Genomic DNA, 17,737 nt, shown 5'->3' with positions numbered 1-17,737 from the left:
TACAGGAAAGATATGCACCTGCTGGGGTCAGTCCAGAGGAGGCCATGAAGATGATCAGAGAGCTTGAGCACCTCTCCTATAAAGACAGGCTGAGAGAGCTGGGGTTGTACAGCCTGGAGAAGCCTCTGGGGAGACCTTATTTTGGCCTTTCAGTACTTAAATGGGGCTAATAAGAAAGGTGTGGAGAAACTTTTTAGCAGGGCCTGTTGCAATAGGACCAGGGGGTAATGGTTTTAAACTAAAAGAGGGGAGATTTAGACTAGATGTAAAGAAGAAAGTTTTTTCTAGTGAGGATGGTGAAACACTGGAACAGATTGTCCAGAGAGGTGGTAGATGCCTCATCCCTGGAGACATTCAGGGTCAGGCTGAACAGCACTTGCGCAACCTGATCTAGTTGAAGATGTCCCTGCTCATTGCAGGGGGTTGGACTAGGTGACCTTTCCAGGTCCCTTCCAACCCAAGTCGTTCTATGATTCTGTGATCCCTTGACAGCATCTGCAGCAGTGCGTTAGCCTCTCAGCAGCTAAGTGAAGCAGGGACAGTGGTGGAGCTGGGGCTTTGCTCAGGAAGTCCTTGGCAGACCTGGGAGCTGATGGCGGGCTGCTTGCCCTAACCACAAGCCCATACTTCCTCTCCAGCGTGGGGAGAAGCTAGTTCAAACTTGGCACACTGGAAATATCCTCAGTGCACAGCATCCTTCCTTCTGAGGCCAAGACTGTAAGCAGACGTTGTGTTCCCATGAATCTAAGATGCGCCAGGGCTCATGTACCTCATTCATACTTTGGGTTTCATGTTTTATAAGGCTAGTGAGAAACTGGCCCTCATGGAAGTGCTCGGCATGTTGCCTTGTGTTTTGGGGGAGGAAACATACCGAACGTTTCAGAAAACCCAGGCTATTCAGTGATTAACCTTGAACTGTATCAAAATGCTCCAAGTAAAGCTTCTCAGGTTCAGTCCCCCTCCCCCGGCCCTCATCAAGAATTCATTGAAGCCATGACAGAACTCTCCATTACAGTTAGTCTTTTATCCATTTCAGCTTTCTTGATTAGGTTATCTTGAATCATTAGGGGGTTTATTTATTTTAATAGACACTTATTGGATTCATGGAAAGAGAGTTTGGCGACTAAGGAACAAGAGCTGAATATTATCTGGCTCATTTTGCACTGCAGAGAGTCCCAAACTGAGCAGGGGGAAGAGAGGCTGAGGAAGTTTGTCCAGAGTTCTCCTGTGATCCAGTGTAGAAAGGGAGCTTTCTCTAGGGAACATAGCATTTCTTCCCTAATCTTTTCAAGGCTGGCGTCAATCATTGCTGCTTTTTTTTCCTTTTGTCACATATGTTGACATTTTCTGCACTGATGATGTGGGTGAGGAAATGGCCTTTTACATTTATTTTTGAGATTTATTCCTGAATCACTCTTACTAAAAACTCTCCATTTGCCTACTCATGCTTTCACTGGAGACCCTAGAAAATGTCAGCACAGAAAACTAACTGTATTATTGTTAATTGCAGTGTAAATGCAGGGAAGCGTAAGGTCAGTTTAGTTGCAGTTTTATCCAAGCTCGAAGTGCCCTGCTGAGGTCCAGCCCAAGCAGAAAGGCCGCCTGCGATTAACTCATCGTGGACACCCAGCTGCCATCTCCTGCATTGGCTTTCCGTAGAGATGCTGCTCAAGGTGTAAGCACTGGGCTATAGCCCCAGCAAAACTGAGCCTGAACTCCTCCTAAATGCTCTCTTGTCCTTAATCAGACATTTGGTCCTTGGCTGACTGCAAGTCAGCAGATCTGCAGGACGCAGCTACAGGGCCAGGATATTTGTGCATACCTTTATAGAGCGCTGGAAAACCTGACCTTATTGTCATCGGCTGCCGGAGCATCCTCCCCTACTCCAGGGTGTCTAGCAAAAGTGAAAGGGTCAAGCTGCTAAAAAGGGCTCAGGGATGAGTGACAGGGAATACGGCTTTGTGATTTCTGCACCAGCTAACTGTCCCTCGAGGGGGTTGGAGTGCGCCAAGGCTAATGCTGTGGTGTAGTAAGCACGCTGTTTCTTTAACAGCATAAAAACACAATGGGAATGGCTGGCTTCCTGCAGATTTTTGTTGTTTGCTTAGCTATGTGGAAATGTGTTTGATTAGGAGACAGAGAGGTTAAAAATAGGACATTAATATGATATTAGTTGTTTTATCAAATAAAATGCTTAGAAAATGTTTATCTTGTCTCATGAGGACAACAAAAATAGAGGCCAGCACTTCTCTGCAGCTCACTTTAATGAACTAAACTGGGCTGTGTTCTCAATGCCTCTGGAAGTTTTGGGGTGAAATGAAGGAAGTTCTGAGCAGAATTCCTTGTAACCACAAGCACTGGGTGTGCCTGACTGCAGAGCCAAAAGCATCCTTTAATTGTACTGTTTATCCTTTTTTTATTTTTAATGGAAGACATTCCCATTTGAGAACCTTAGAAGCTGACGTGGAGGGCCAGATTCTGCCACCCATATTGAAACTGTCGCATACCAAACTCTGGGTAGCTCTGTGGCAGTCAAGGGGGCTGTTTGTGCAGTGGAGCCAGACTTGTGATGTGCAGGGGAGGCAGGATCAAAAAATCACAGCCTACCAGCGCTCTGGGGAAGGATGTGTTATTTGTTAGATTTCCAGAATACGCTCACAGAAGTTGGATTTAGTTGTAATGCAGTGAGCTCAGATGTGTGGATGAGTGGGGGAAAAGGTGGTGAGATAGTGTCTCCTTCACTTCTCCTTCTGCATGCCAATAAATATAGCTATAGATGAAAATTCATTGTGAATGCCTGTAGCTCCAAGCATTTCTGTATGTTAGCGTTTCTTAAATGAAATAATTCTCCTGGAAAGCTCTGTGTAACATACACAGACCCCAAGAAATAAATAAAAGAAAATAACTAAAAAATTGCAACCAAAAAAAACCCAAGTTGAGATTTTTAACAGAAAAAGGAGATTTGCGTATTAATAATTCATGAGTTCTCATTGAACATGCACGAAGAAACGGTGCTATTCAATAGAGAATACTGTCATCTGTCACTGTTTTATTTGACATTTACACTTTTTTTTTTTCCCCTCTTTTTTTTTTTGCCTGGTACTGCAAAACTTTCTTGGATGGCGTGCTAGGATTATTTAAATAAATAATGAAAGGAATCCGATGCAGCCTTCTCATCTGTGCATGGGAAAGGCGGTTACTTGCAGTCATGAAGAACGCGCGAGTGAGCTGCAGCGCTGTGTTTCCTCACGTATTAACCGGAGCTATCGCCTAATAAGCAGCCCCGTGGATGGATAGATAGGTTCTTGACTGGATGGGGGATAGAGTGACTGCTCGAATAAATAAAGAGAAGGGTAGGAAAAGAGCAATGCAAAGACGGATCTGCTGCAGAGAAGCGTACACATGCACACGGTGGGTACGCGTGTGTATGTGTGGGGGTGAGCGGATCGTGGCTGTTGCGAAGAAAGCTGCCACAAATACATTGCTGTTGCCATTGCAAAAATAAATATTTATAAATGGCACAGGGGGAGATCCAGTCCCACACAAGGTTGGAGAAGACGGGGCATTTAGCCCAACGGCAGCTCGGTTAGGCACACCTTGCAATTTCTTGCGAATATTAGGCTCATGAAAATCTTTCTGCTCTGTAGGTTAGTTATTATTTATAAAAATCACAGAACCAGCTGATACATTCATAAGCTAATTATTGTAGCAGCTGGGTACACATGGTGCAATATGTCTGAGGCTGTGAAGTATCACAGATTTCTTGGGGCCTGCTGTGGTGGGGGTGTGCTGTTGAAGGCTAGATCCCTTAATCTGATCAGCCAAGCAAATACTTTGTGGGGAAACTGGATTAATATCTCTCTAAATAACATGGATGTGCTTCACCTTCAGAACCAGGCTCCTTTAAACGTGCCATTAGCTTATATCCTTTGGGGAATGGAGAAGTTCTCAGGTGTCCTCAGGATGGCGGGGTCTTTGCCTGGTGCCTCCCTTTGCCAGAAATTAATTTGGTTTGCTCATGTCTGCACACATGGTCACACTGCAGTCTAATCTTTTCCCTAATAGCTCCAAGGTCAGGACCTCGCATGTTGCCAGGCAAATTGAGCGCTAGCCTTCTTAAAGACTAATGGCAGCGAGTGCCTAGTCCATAATGAGGCCTGTAGTGTTGCTGTAAGTGATTGTAATGAGTGCTGATGATAACAGGACAGATAAATCACAATGCAGCAGTCCGGGCTAGCTGGCACAGCGCTGGGCAAGGGAAGCGGCTGCGCTGAGCCAGGCACCATGCAGTGCTCCACAGCCCTGGGAATACCCCAGGAGCATCCTCCTCAGGCTCTGGCCCCACCAGGTTGCAGCAGTTTGTGTGTGTTTTCTGTTCAACGACTGGCGTTCATGCTGCAGCATCCCTTTCAGGAGATGTTAAACATACCTGCTTGAGACACGTAGGAGAGTTCAGTTGGCGACTTCTTTAGATCACTGGAAACAGGGAGAAATGGGAGCTTATTTTTTTCCACAGATGGTTTATTTTCCATTTCAAAACTTATTTTCTTTGTACTGAGTAGCCCCTGAGAAAGCCCTGTGGAGCTGGGAGGTTTTTTTCCTGTAAAAGAGAGAGAGTTTGGGGGGATTTCTGAGCAGTGGAAAGGGAAAGAGGAGAACTGAGGGCAAGGGATGTGGCCAAACCCCATTAAAATGCAGACATCACCTGGCTGCAAGATTACCCAAATACCAGTGAAATCACTTTGAAAATACAATGCAGATCCCCCCCATCAAGTAAATGATCAGATATCTTGTCTTCATCCTTGCCCCCCCCCCCCCCCCCTCCCAGTTTATTGCAAGAAAAGATCAGGTCTGCACAAATGTGGCCTCTCACTTGTAAAAACAAGGCAGTGTTGTGTTACAGATTAGTTTATAAATCCCTGGTGGCTTCACAGTTCAGTGCCTACAGCTGCTGCAGATGGGCCTGGGTTTTTGTCTCTTCACTGTGCTGCAGCCGGCAGTTGAAGGAGAAAATGGAATGATCAGGTTATTAACATGTAGGCCGTGAGGAAGAGGCTGCACAATGAGAACAGCTGGTGTTGCTGTCTTGGCTGATGCAGCGGAGATAATCAAATCTTGCCTTTTTTGGGGGGGTGAAGGCAAAAGACACAGTGGAGAGTAAGACAAACAACGGCTTATGATGTTATATATGGGGTTTAGAGTGCACGATAGAAGTTATCAATGGCTTACAAGTTGTTACACAAAAAAGCCATACCCAGACCCCCCCGTGGGGGCTGGTAATAAACCCGGCTGTTCAGCTTGCTCTACTTGCTGTTCAGAAAAATACAGTTTTGGCTACTTCTTGTACCAAACATTTTTAACATTGATCAAGCTATCTTTTAGGTATTGTAAGGTGCCTGTCAAAATGGTGTCAAAATGTGGAGTTGTAGCTCGGAAATGATGGGTTATAAAGCTACTAGGTAAAATATTTTGACAGGAGTCAGTAAGGCGCGTTGACAGCATCCTCAGCATTATCTTCTCCTGTCATTTGCATGCATCTCCTGTGCACAGGCACAGGAGGGGAGTTGCTGTCGCCAACCCCAAGTGGGGCTGGCTGTGTCCCCATGTCCCCACCTGGGTAGCAGCGGCCACCGTCCCTGGTTAACCTGCTGGGGATGCCGGGTCACTGCCACATATTCTTACCACACGAGGGGCTGTCCTCACCATAACAGCTATGGATGTGGTACTCTCTGGTTGGCTTTGTGCTTTGGGGTAGTTTCCTATTCCTGAAGTGCTGATGCTTTCCCCTCCTGGGGTCTGAGCTCTCAGCCCCTGTGGAGAGGTCCTATAGGATTTCATGCAGTGGGACCTTTTTGAAGGCATTTCAAACTAGCCTTAAAACAAGATAGCAGGAATAAAATTGACTACTGTTATGATCTGCAGTTGGGTTTTGAATTGCTTCCACCTAGTATCTTGATCTCTCTAGTAGCTTCTACAGGGCCCTCTTTGCTGCTTGTGTCCTAAACAGCAGAGGATTCCCTTTCTGTGAGATTGCATCTTCTAAGTGGCCATTTGATTACTTAAAGCTGTCAAATTTTAGTAGGGTTCAGAGCTGGGGGTGCCAATGCAACTGAGTGACAGCAGATCAGAGATCTTTACCTGATAGTATCGTCTTCTAAACATTTTCAGTAGTGGTTGAGTTTGTAGTTCTGCAGCTGCAGCCCTCACCATGAGGGTTGTTAGCAAGTCTTAGGGCTTACGTCTCATTTTCTCTTTCTTGGATGAAGAAATAAAGGGGCTTCGAAACAGAAGTGGAGATGCACCCTTATTTCAACTCTGGTTTTCTATAGGGAATATACCCAAGCATTTTAAACATGGTATGATTATGACAGGCAGCAAGATGCTGTGCTTCCTGGTTCCTGTTAAGTGCTGCTGATTGTTTCTGTTTCTCCCACTTGCAGGAAATATATTAAGGATTTGTGGGGACCAAAGGGCAGCTGGGGGGGGGGGTGGGGGGGGGGGTGTGGAAGCTGTGTGAGATGAGACCAGCAAAACTTGCAGCACAGAGCTTTAAGTTCAGCTGACCTTCCACTCGCATCTGGTTCCTTAAAGCTCAGTGAGTTACCTGTGCTGATCCTACCATTGCAGGGCTGGCTGTGTGAGCTGCTTCGCTGGAAAGAAAACCCAAGCCCGGAAAACCGCACCCTTTGGGAGAACCTCTGCACCATTCGCCGCTTCCTGAACCTTCCCCAGCACGAGAGGGATGTGATCTATGAGGAGGAGTCCAGGCATCACCACAGTGAGCGTATGCAGCATGTTGTCCAGCTGACTCCTGAGCCTGTGCAGGTCAGAGAGCTAACTCCCTTCTGAGGATGTTTGTGTGGGGCAACAGCATGCATGGGGGTTTGAAGAGTGTAACATGGGGAAGTGCTTTTTATACATGGACTGGAGCTGAAAAATACTTCTAAAATGACTGTGGTGAGCATTTTGTGGAGCACGGGCCTTCATTTCACAGTCTCCTTAGGATTGTTGTGCTCCTCTATACAGCCTTTGTGATTAGTATGTATTTTTGGTTTGTACACCCTTGTTCTATCCTTGGTTTTGGCCTGAACAGAATGAGAAATAAATAGATTCAGATATGCATAGGGAAAACAAAGTGAAAATATTACAAGACTTCCCATGTTTGCAGTTCAGCTTCAGTCAGAAGAGAAAATCAGCCTTATGTGTATTCCTAATAACTAGTAATGCATGTCAGAAAACCAAACATCTGCAGATGGTCAAGAGAGCCTCGGCAGATGTTTGTTCTCAACCTAAAAAGCTGAGGCAATGCCTTCCACAGCAGACCTTCCTTTTGAATTGCCACTGGTGCTCTGTACCGTTCACCTGATCCCATGGTGTGACTGCCCTCAGAGAGCTGCCTGTACTGTGTTTCTTTCCAGTAATCTCATGATTCCACCTCCCACCTTTGCTCTGCCCACTGTTATTTGATGGCAGCTTGCACCACTCTGCTACTCTTGCTGTGAACCTTGGCATTCAGCCTCTATTCTTAGTCAACTGCTCTTGTTCTGCTGCTGCTAGCACTGCTGCCAACTGTCTAGTCACCTTTTTCCAAAGGTGGGAGGATTTTCTTGTCTTGTTGTCCTGCCCCTTCTGAAACACATTGGTCTTGCCCAGATCAATTGTTGCCTAGCTCAGTCTTCTTTGTCTCTTCTGCTGCTGACTTCCTCGTGCTGTCCATTTGGTCTTTTCCTAGAAGAAAAAATGGGTTTCTTGGGATTTGGATTCTCAGAGCTATGAAGTAGAGGAAGTGCTCTGAGTAATTAATGAATGCCCCAGGTTTTGTCTTCTATGTTCCCAAAAATCTGTGGGATCTTGGAGGGAAGGAGCTACAAAAGAGTAAAGGCCCGAGCTAACATGTGGGAAGACAACTAGATCTGTGTAGTTCTGAGCTTATTAACCCAGTTTGGGTGGCCACAGCAAGTAGGTGTATCCCCTAAGGAACAGTTTGAAGTTGTTTCCCTGAGCTCTTGTGGGTGACCTTGATGATTAGCCTACTTTCCAAAGCCTTCTGCACATCACTTTTCTGTGTCATGCAGGTTGGCTCTTGTGAGTGACATGTTACACTGTGTTGGAATGCAGTGCATTTATATTTGTCAGCAAGTTACAAAGCCATGGATTAATTATTTATTACAGTCAAAATACGAAAAATGAAGAAAAATAAATGGAACCAGCTGTCAAGTACATACAGCAAAACTCTGGAGACTCTGGTAAACAGTTGATACAGTAGGCTTGTGTTTTGAGGGTGCTGCATTTTAAAGCTATGTTTGCCCATCCAAAAACCCCAGCAGGTTTTGGAGTGACACACTACCAGTGCAAGACACAGGAGGCTTGCTGTCCACCTGCTCCCTACTGTCAGAAGATACTCTGCACCAAGCAATTTTGGTGTAGTTTTCAGCCTCTGGGACTTGAATTGTTTCAGGCAGCAAGGTTTGTCTTTTGGCTTTGCTGCAAGGGTCACTATTAGGTAATTAGCCATGAAGAATCAATGACAGCAGCCAGAGACGTAAAGCTGAGGTCCTCACATTTGCAGTCATGGGAGATTTTGTGACACCTTACATAAGGGTAGGGGTCTTGAGCCCCGCTCCTGGCTAAACTCCAGGCCAAGTAATTACATTCTGCCTATCTAAAATTCCCCCTGTAGTGTCAAGTGGGAAGGCAACTCTCATTTCCTTCTCAAAGCGGTGGCGGGTGCAGAATGTCTGCCATGGTGCCTGGCTGCATTTTAGCAGCAGGTGGAAACATCCAAGAGCTGCAGTCACTGACCTGATTTCCTTTGTAGGCTTTGCTACTGGAAAGTGCACTGTAGGTCGAGCCCTTACCTGCAGCCTTGATGTCAAGTTGACGGTCTTTTGAAGAAGATACAAGTAGCAGTGCTGTGAGTAGCAGCTGGAGCAATACAGTGACACCAAAGCAGGCAGGAGGCTCTTACCTCTGCTCTCTTCTCCACCCACCCCATTTTCCTCTCTGCTCTGATGGATTTGGCATGTGTACAGTAACTTGTGTCTGATGCTTGAGTTTCCTGCTCCTCCAGCTGTGGGACTGAAAGACCCTGGAAACAGGCTGCCCCATGCTGATGCCAGAGCATGATTGAGCCTTCTCATGGGCTGGGGACACCCCTCTGTCAGACTGAAATACTTGGAAGAAAATCCTGCTTGTCATCACAAGAGGCATGACCAGCGAGAGATAATGGATAGATAAATTTAAGCCTTTTCTCTGGTATAGTTTCTTGGAAATGGCAAAGATGTGATGAGCTTTGTGTAGCTCACTTCCCAATTAGAGGGTTGGGTGCACCTTCAGTGAGGGAGTCAACCCAAGGCCGGGTATGGTTTCTGTCCTTTAACGGCATAGTGTGCGCAGTGGGGCAGTTGTGGTTCTGCTGTAAAAGATCAGCTGGAAATAGCTTTTGATGTTTTAAGGGGTTGTTGTTTCTTTTGTGGCAGGTTCTTGCCCTCCGTTTGGTATTGGTAGCCTCTACCGCTTTAGGTTCAGGGTGTTAAACATTCTCGTTCTTTCTCTCTCCCATTAGATTTTTCCCATCCGCTATATATTAATCCATTTAATCAAATATTTTCCTGTTTCTGAAATGAAAAATGTCTATAATGGAAGCTCAGCGCACAAGAAGTTCCTCCCTGCACACTTGATTTATTTGTTATTGTGCTGAGGAGTCATAAAATGTGAGCCCTGTGGAGCTCTGTGACATGGCTGTGTTCTCTGGCAGCATCGGGTGTGACCATATGGACGTGCTGGAGTGCGGATTTGCCTTCACATGCTGGTTGCAGAGCATCCACACTATACCTACGTGTTGCTCTGTGTGCAGGCTGAGCTTGCCACAGCCGCTCACTTGGTTTTTAAGGTTATTCAGGTGTGCACTAAGTGACTTTATCCCACAGATTCCTGGAAAGTGGGAGGGGATGCCAGAAAGCATTATAATGTTTTTACCCTGTTCTCATCCTCTTCCACCACCATCAGATGTGGGATCCTGGCTGGGTCTTTGATCTGGCCTGGCTGTTGTGGAGATCTGTTGGACAGCCTGCATGTGGAGTAGTCACTTTGCAGCAAGCAGCCTTCATGCTTCTGTGTTTAGCTTCTTGCTCTGCAGAGGTGAGGGTACTCTGTCTTACTTCTCATCCCTCACTAAATCCCACCATTCCCAGGCTGGCATTGGACCTTTCTGGAGTGTTAATGCTGAGAAGTGCCTATAGCTGCTTCCTGTTGCCAACCAGGGGTTCAGTGTTTGTTACAGACTCTCTGGGACACAGTAAATCTAATTTCTCTCCCTTCTCCCACTGTTTGTCTGCTGTGTCCAAGGTGACCACTCCAGAGAATAACCATCTTGCCTGGCACTTTAATATAGTGCTAATTCATTGTTAATTGCTGGGGCAGAGAAACCTGACTCAGTTGGGAAAATGATGAATCAGGCTGTTGTCTCTGGAGTGTTGGGGTGGATAAGCTGGTTCTCTGGAGTAATGAGCCACCACTGCAGCAAAGTACCTGCTATTCAGAGGGTGGGGAAACCTTGCCTTTCCTTTTCTGCATAAGCTGACAGATAGACCTGCTGAAGCTGGTAGTTACATATTGATTTAAGAGCAGTCAAATGTTGACTTTAAAGAAACAGGAATGGCTTTCACGTGCTTTTTTTCACTGTTACTTTAGTCACTTTTTTAAATGACATCCCTCTACCCTTTTTTTTCCTCAGAAGCTTTGATTTAGACAACTCTGGCAATTTATAATAGTTCAGATCATAAATCACGGAGGAACATTAGTAAATAAAAGAAGGCTTAGCAGAAAGCTGTAGGGAAGCTTTTTTGTATTGTGTGTTCACTGCAAACATTGTGGTCTCTCTTTAAATATGCGGAAAATAACATATGACAGAAGTAAATGAAATACTAATTTTGTCATTTTGTGAGGGATAGAAGGGAACAAATATTTTAGAAATGACGATGAAATACAAAACAGCAGAACATGGAGCCCTCATAAAAATGGGTCAAAGCAAGTGGCAATGGCAATCCAATGAAACTAATTGCATATTCTCTTTCTAGAAGTAATAAAAGGGACAGTGAACACCACGTTAGTACCTCCTGATGAAATATCTGATTCTAACCAATGTCTTCAGAGTTCATGGGTCACACAGTGCATAGCGTGCAGGAAAAAATAGCGAGGCTTAAGATTTCATTTCTTAAAAAATAATACTAATTAATAATACTTAGGCCAGTCATAGATGATGAGTGAAGCAAAACTGTGTTATTCCATAGGGGAACATGGTGTGCTTAATGTGCACAGTAGGTTTTTGCTGTGTTTGTGTGGGTTACAGCAGGAGATTTTGCATACTGAAAATCAGGACTGAGTTGTCCAGGAGACTTGGACAAAAACTTCTTTCCCAAACCATGCTAGCTCGCTGACTTTGGTGCTTACTGTTTCTTCTAGGCAATTTGTGGGTGGTGTGCCCTGCAATTCATTTGTAATGTCTGCACCCTGATAGTTCTGCTTTTTGATCATTTCTCTGCACCCAAAAGCTAGACCACAGATTGATACCCACTGCTTTTTGATTTCCCCAGTATCTTATTCTGTGGCTAGTTGTGGTGTCTGCTCAGATAGGGTGAGACACCTGAAGTCTGGTGTCTCAACAAGCCCAGGTGGACTTTCAGAGATATTTGTGTTGCAGGTTTATTCATTCCACTCAGAAAGCTCAGAGCTTTGGTTTGGATGGGTTGCAGCTGGAGTATTTATTTAGTCTTTGATCGAGAACTACAGGGGGAAATGCATGTCAGAATGAGATCTGCAAATTTTGTGAGTGGAGAGTATCTGTCTTGCTCAGTTGTTATGTTATCTGGAGTTCCATTCTCTCTCTCCTACTAACAGTAGACAATAACAGCCCATTTCAGTATCTCCTTTCAATCTAAACCATCCAAAAACCTCACCAAAAAAGTTCTCAAATTATGTGACTTCTATTTCTGTGCAGTATTAAAGCTGAAGGCAATATGCATTGCAAACGCTATTTACTCTGCATTTATCTTTTACCATGCGTGTGTCTGCTTCCGGTTGGGGTAAGGAGCTCCCTTCAAAGAAAGCAATACAAGCAAAGCTTTCAGAAGGCTTCCACTTCTGAACTCCTTTCTCATACTGCTCCAGTGCCCATGCCCTGCAGCCACACACGCTGTGTTTCGGAACAAAAGCTGTGGCTGTGCACTCTGCTTTTCCATCCTTTTGGTGCACACCATTTTCTCAACGTGCCACAGCAGCTCAGGAGCCTTTCATGAGGTTTCACAAAGGCAACAGGAGCACATATCAGACAAGGAGACCCTTGCATTCCACTCTGAGGTGTCTGATGGAGTTTCTAGTGATTGGTAGTTGTCACAGTTGCAGTGGAAAGGCGCTGAGCTTTGACTGCTATAGCCAAACCTGCCTACTGCGCCCTCTCAGCTGTTTCTGTTTAGTGTGGATATCTAATGTGGCTGAAAAGTGCTGCTGATTTTTATTAACTTTAAGCCTGCGATTCCCCTTGAAATGATAGTGGGGAGTGTGCTTGCAATTGAAGCAAAACTGCTTCTGTTCTGAAATTAGGCTTAGTACTATTCCGTTTAACCCTATGAAAGGGGAGATCAAGTAAGGAGTGTTGTTTTTCACTGTAGATCTGGGCCCTGTCATCTCACCCTTTTGCCTTTCACACACAATTTGACCAGATTTAGCCCTCTTTTCTTCCAGTCCTCGACCCCTAGTAAATGCTAAGCTGCAAGCGTTGTAAGGAGTTGTAGTAGGTTGAGGATGAGCAAACATCTAGAGCAAGATTACTAAACAAAGCTCTTTAAATTCACACAACCTTTGAAGCTTGCTGGCTGGCAGCAGGCGAGTCTTGAAGGCTGAAGAGCCACTAGATGAGCCTCTGCTCTGTTTATGTTTCAAAATTTCTGCAGTTAAAAATATTGCTCTTTTAAATTTCTTTTTAATGCTCATTAAATACTCCCTGTCCCTCGCATTTGCACATAAATAATAATACCAGGCTTCAGAGATGTGTAAATGTTTATAGGGTACTGGCCATATGCAGCATTAATTCTCGGGCTCCTCACTGAAGTCTTCAGATGAAGTTGGAGCCCTGGAGCGTTGCATTGACCTTTCTGTGCAGATGGGCAATTGTAAAAATGACATGGGGAGGGAAACAAGATTGTCTTGTGCTACCAGAGCACATTGCACTGCTTGTCCCCTGAGATCTCTGAGGGCGAGTGAGCTTCTCTTCCTCCTGTGTTGCACAGCATTCCCCCAAGCTTCTGGGCAGTTCTGGGGGTTAGGCTATGGCAGAGTAGCACACAGATACTCGGTCTCCTTGCCCTGGGCCGGTCTCGTTGGAAATTCATTGGTGGGCTTTTCTTTTCCTGAATGGTTGGAAATACCCATGGATAGGTGCAAGGATGTGGGTTTTTTTTTCAGGGTTAGTATGCTGTGTCTGTTGTTCTATGTTTTTATGGGCTTTTACAAGGTTGAATTGGGAATGTTTTTGTGCGTATGCACTATTCTCACGCATCAAGTATCCAGAAGTACAGTAGCACATATTTTTTCTCACAGTCATCTATGCTTACAGTGTTTCAAAGAATATTCCAAAATATCTTGGCACAGACGAAGCGAAGCTGTTTGCAAGATCCCTAGCTGTGGAACAACAAAGGCTACATTCTCAACACACATCACACATGACTTTTATTAAAGTCTTAAACAAAAATCAGATAATGTATTTAAGAAAATTGAACTTGATGCTACTCACATTGTGAAAGGAAGTAGGTATCCCCTTGTGCCTCCTTTCCAATGTCTTTTTGCGCAGTTCTGCTCACTTCTTCGTGTTTCAAATTAGAAGGTAAAAATCTTACACTGAAGTGCAAATAAATGCATTTTAAAAGCAGTAATTTGGCACTAACTGACATCATGGTGCCTAACTTAAAGGGATTTAGTGTTCAGAAACCAAGGAATACAAGCACGTATAAGGTACCTCTGGTGGAACGTTCAGAAGTTTGAAACATCTAAAATCATTATGAACATCTTACCATTACATATGGCAAAAAGGATGTGGTAAATCACAGAACATATCCTGGATATTACAGACCCAGCCATCTCATTAACTTTGTGTCAAAAAGCATTCCTCGGTTTCCAGTTTGTACTAAATTTAGTTTTATGCTATTTGTACCGTCATAGCACAAAATAATGTTGACACCCTTGAATTTTCTGGTTGCTTTTTCTCAGATTTATGGTTTGGAACTCTACGTTATGCTCTTACTGGGCCATGCCCATTTGATGTGCTGCACTTGAATCCAAGGCACATGGGTAGGGAGGATTGTGAAGAGCCCCCTTCCTTCCTGCCACAGGTCCCATCACATTGATGTTGAGGAAGGTGAGCACGTTCTGCAGAAGGGCTTAGTGCAGACCCATAGTTGTTAGGAGCTTTTGTGAGAGCTGAGTGCTCTTGGCTAGGTCTGGAAAACCTTGGTCTTCTCAGTCGTGCTTGCACAGAGCTTGGCAACATCGTTTTCCTTTTACCTCCGGGGATTTTGGTGATTTTTTGATTTGAAACATGCAGGGTATTGCAGAAGTCCCTTGTGCTACCTCAGGATACAACGAGGATTTGTATCCTGCCCGCAGGGAGTAAGAGCTGGCTCCTTCTTCCATGCTGTGCTGAGAGAAGCTGCTGTAGCAGCTGTGAATCCATCTAGTTGTAGCAGAAAGAGGCAGACTAAAACTTCAGGGCACACCAAGCCCCACAAAAAAGATCTGTCTGGACAGCACTTCACTGGTTTAAGTGCTAAGTTATTATTATTAGTATTTATTATTTATTTCCTCTTCTAGTTTTCTTCTTACTGAACAAGCAGGAAATATCTTTGTTCTTTCATTTTAGAAGCGAAATAAATGTATCCCTGCATCATTTGAAATTTTAATAATGCATAATAAATAAAATCATATCTAATAACATAACTGCTTTCAATTGGCAACGCGATCTCCGAGATGCATTGCAATGGCAGAAACATAAATAGTTTCAGCCTCTTGAAAGCCTACTTCCTATTTGCTAAATATACTTGGCTTGCTTTAAATTCCTTTGTGTGCAGTCATTAATACAATCCTCTTTGACAGCATTTAATTGAAGTGCTTTTCTCTATTAAATTCATTAAAACTTTTTTTTTATATACAACTGTTTCCCAGACACTGAATGTTAAGGACCTGTAGGCCTCTCTTTAAATAACTTCTCTCTCCTTGTTGTAAATTGTTAATTAAATTTAACTTAGACTGTTTAAAGATGGCTTGGAAAAGAAAGCCAGATTTCAGGATATGGTCTCAATCATGTCTGATTTTTTTTAACACAATTTTTTCCATGTAGTTATAGACTGCGTGTTATATTGTTTATGAATGTTGCTGTACTTTCAGCTGGAACCAGGCAAAGAAATACCCTAAAAAGCTCATTTCCATCTCACTTCAAAAATTTCCATCTTTTTGGCGCAGTTTCTTAGCCTAAGAGGATTTGCATGGGAGGAGCTGTTTAGTATTAATAGATTATTGACAGTTTAATGTCTTGGCACCTAGACAGCCCATAAGGTATAATAAACAGGAAGCTGTCTGATGTGAGCACAGTCAATAGCGTATTCAGTCAGAACCTTTCAGTTAATTGCTGGTTGACCTCAGAGATTTCCTTTAAGTGAAACTGTCCTTTGCTCAGATCTCATCTGGGTTTCAGGGTTTAATTTGAGAATGCCCTTTCCATATGGTAGCTTGTGCATATGTGCCTGGTTGGATTTTTGCATTGCTGCCATGCACAGCACTGCGAGAACCAGTGTCTGCCCAGAGCTTTGCAGAACACATAGACATGCACTGTGTGTGTGCCACCCCTCCAAGGAGCTGGCCTGCCAGCGGGCACCAACACCATAGAACAGGCAGGGTTGTAAACTGATGTCAGGGAGCAGGGAAACAGCAGCTGAGCTGTTTTGGATAGACTCAGGCATGACTTCGGTAACTTCCTGAAGCATTAATGTGACCTAATCCGGGCTCAGCAGGTGGGATGTGCCACAGCCTGACATGGCTGCCCTGGCAGAGGGGTCGTCACCGCTGTGTTCATCCCACCCATGGGCACGGATTCCCCTACTCCTCTGCACAAGTGCAACCCAAGGCTCATTTTGTGCAGTTTCCCTAATTTCTGTACATAGCCATTCTAATTTTTTCAGACCATGTATCTTGATGAGATCTAGATAAGCTACAAAGACAAGCAGGCAGGAAACCACATAGGCTGTGCCTGGCCCTGACTAACTGGAAACCATCTGCTTACTGGAGGGGGAGCCTCCATGGAAATCTCTTCTAGGAAGTGTGCTGTGTTTGGGTTTTAATTCCTTTCCCTCCAACTGTTGGCTTTGAGCGTGTGTGTTTTCCTTAGGTGAGCTCAGGCAGGGTCAGCTGCGACAGCCCTTGTTTGCAGCAAATAGGGCTTGATTTCCCGGTGGCAGTGAGTCCTGCCCTGCAAAGGAAACGGTTCTGCACCAGAGTGAGTTTAATTTACATTTCATTCAGCCAGAGGACCCTTTTTTTGTCTCTAGATCTTGCAGTGATTGTGTCTTTTAGCCACTTACCATGCATTCAGACTGTGGTTTGCTGAAAGGAGTATTACTGCTTTTAATCTCTAGTTTTTCCTTGGTTTTGATTCATTTCTGTGGTTGTCTGTGCCCCTCTGCGTCAAACAAACTGCTTATGCCTTTTTAACAGGCTGATTAGCACTGGGGAAGCATTGCTAACTTGGAGTAATGTTATTCCTGGTGTTTCCTTGTTTAAATGAGATTAGGAGTAGGAATGCTGCATTGCTCTGTTTGGAGTCCGTTAAAATCCGGTCCAGAGCCCTAACTGAAGCAGGTTGTAGATTTTAGGGTTCAGGAGTGTAGGAAGGATGAGGGGGAATGGTTTTGAGATGATGCCTCCTTTTGGGAAGACACACTGATAAGAGAGCCTTGGAGTCATTCATTCTGAAGAGAATGGAACAAAACCACGGCAAGATGGAACAGAACCAAAGAAGAAATCCCAAGGTATGTGTGTGCCCCTGGGGCCATCAGCTGCAACACGCACGCTTCTCTCCCAAGTGTCTCTGGCCAGAATATATTCGAAAGTACTTTCTGGTTTATCAGACTTACTGGCCAAGCTGCTAATCAGTATTACATAGACCAAAGGACTCCCACATGCAATAAAAATCATAAGCTTTATTGGATTTTGAGATGGGAAAGATTCACATCCATCTCCTTTTATAAACTGCGTTACATTTCATTCTTTCGGAGCTCCCATCAGTGCAACCCTTTCTAAATAGGATGGTGAAGGAGGCAGGTCAGTAGATAGATGGCTGTGAGGGTGGTACAGCCTAGAGCTATAGAAGTTCTTGAGTTAGTTTAAGGGGTTGCTGACATTTCTGAAATACTGAAAGAAAAAAAAGTATGTCAGTGCTTTTTAAATTGCTATTTTCAGTTAATATTAAAAAACCCCAAAGGTTTGCGGCCGTTTAGAGCAACGTAAGTGCTGTAAAGGAGAATAGGAGGAATTTGAAGTGCAGAAGTTGTTCTGAATAAAAGCAACCAGAATGTGCTGGTTCATGAGAAATGCCTACGCAACCGCTTGAACTCTGTCAGAGTATCCACCACCCCCCCCGCCACCCCGGACAAACAGCTTGGCAAAGCAGACTTTATTTAGGCAGTACTTTGAT

The 17,737-nt window shown here is 44.4% G+C and overlaps 1 protein-coding gene across 5 annotated transcripts in view; it reads left to right on the top strand.

Annotated features, from left to right (window-relative positions):
- SATB2 (SATB homeobox 2) overlaps nt 1–17,737 on the top strand; it is a 140,241-nt gene that overhangs the window by 109,521 nt on the left and 12,983 nt on the right. For all 5 annotated transcript variants that reach the window (XM_057419795.1, XM_057419794.1, XM_057419793.1 and 2 more), the window contains one exon: nt 6,628–6,825. In XM_057419795.1, coding sequence (XP_057275778.1) covers nt 6,628–6,825 — 198 coding nt within the window. The remainder of the gene's footprint in view (nt 1–6,627; nt 6,826–17,737) is intronic.

The sequence above is a fragment of the Pezoporus wallicus genome, unplaced genomic scaffold, assembly GCF_028554395.1.
Source record: "Pezoporus wallicus isolate ANWC-B61680 ecotype Strahan unplaced genomic scaffold, APGP_CSIRO_Pwel_v1 contig_4710, whole genome shotgun sequence".
Lineage (NCBI taxonomy): Eukaryota > Metazoa > Chordata > Aves > Psittaciformes > Psittacidae > Pezoporus > Pezoporus wallicus.
The sequence above is the reverse complement of the archived record's forward strand: the minus strand, read 5'-3'. Positions and strand labels throughout refer to the sequence as shown.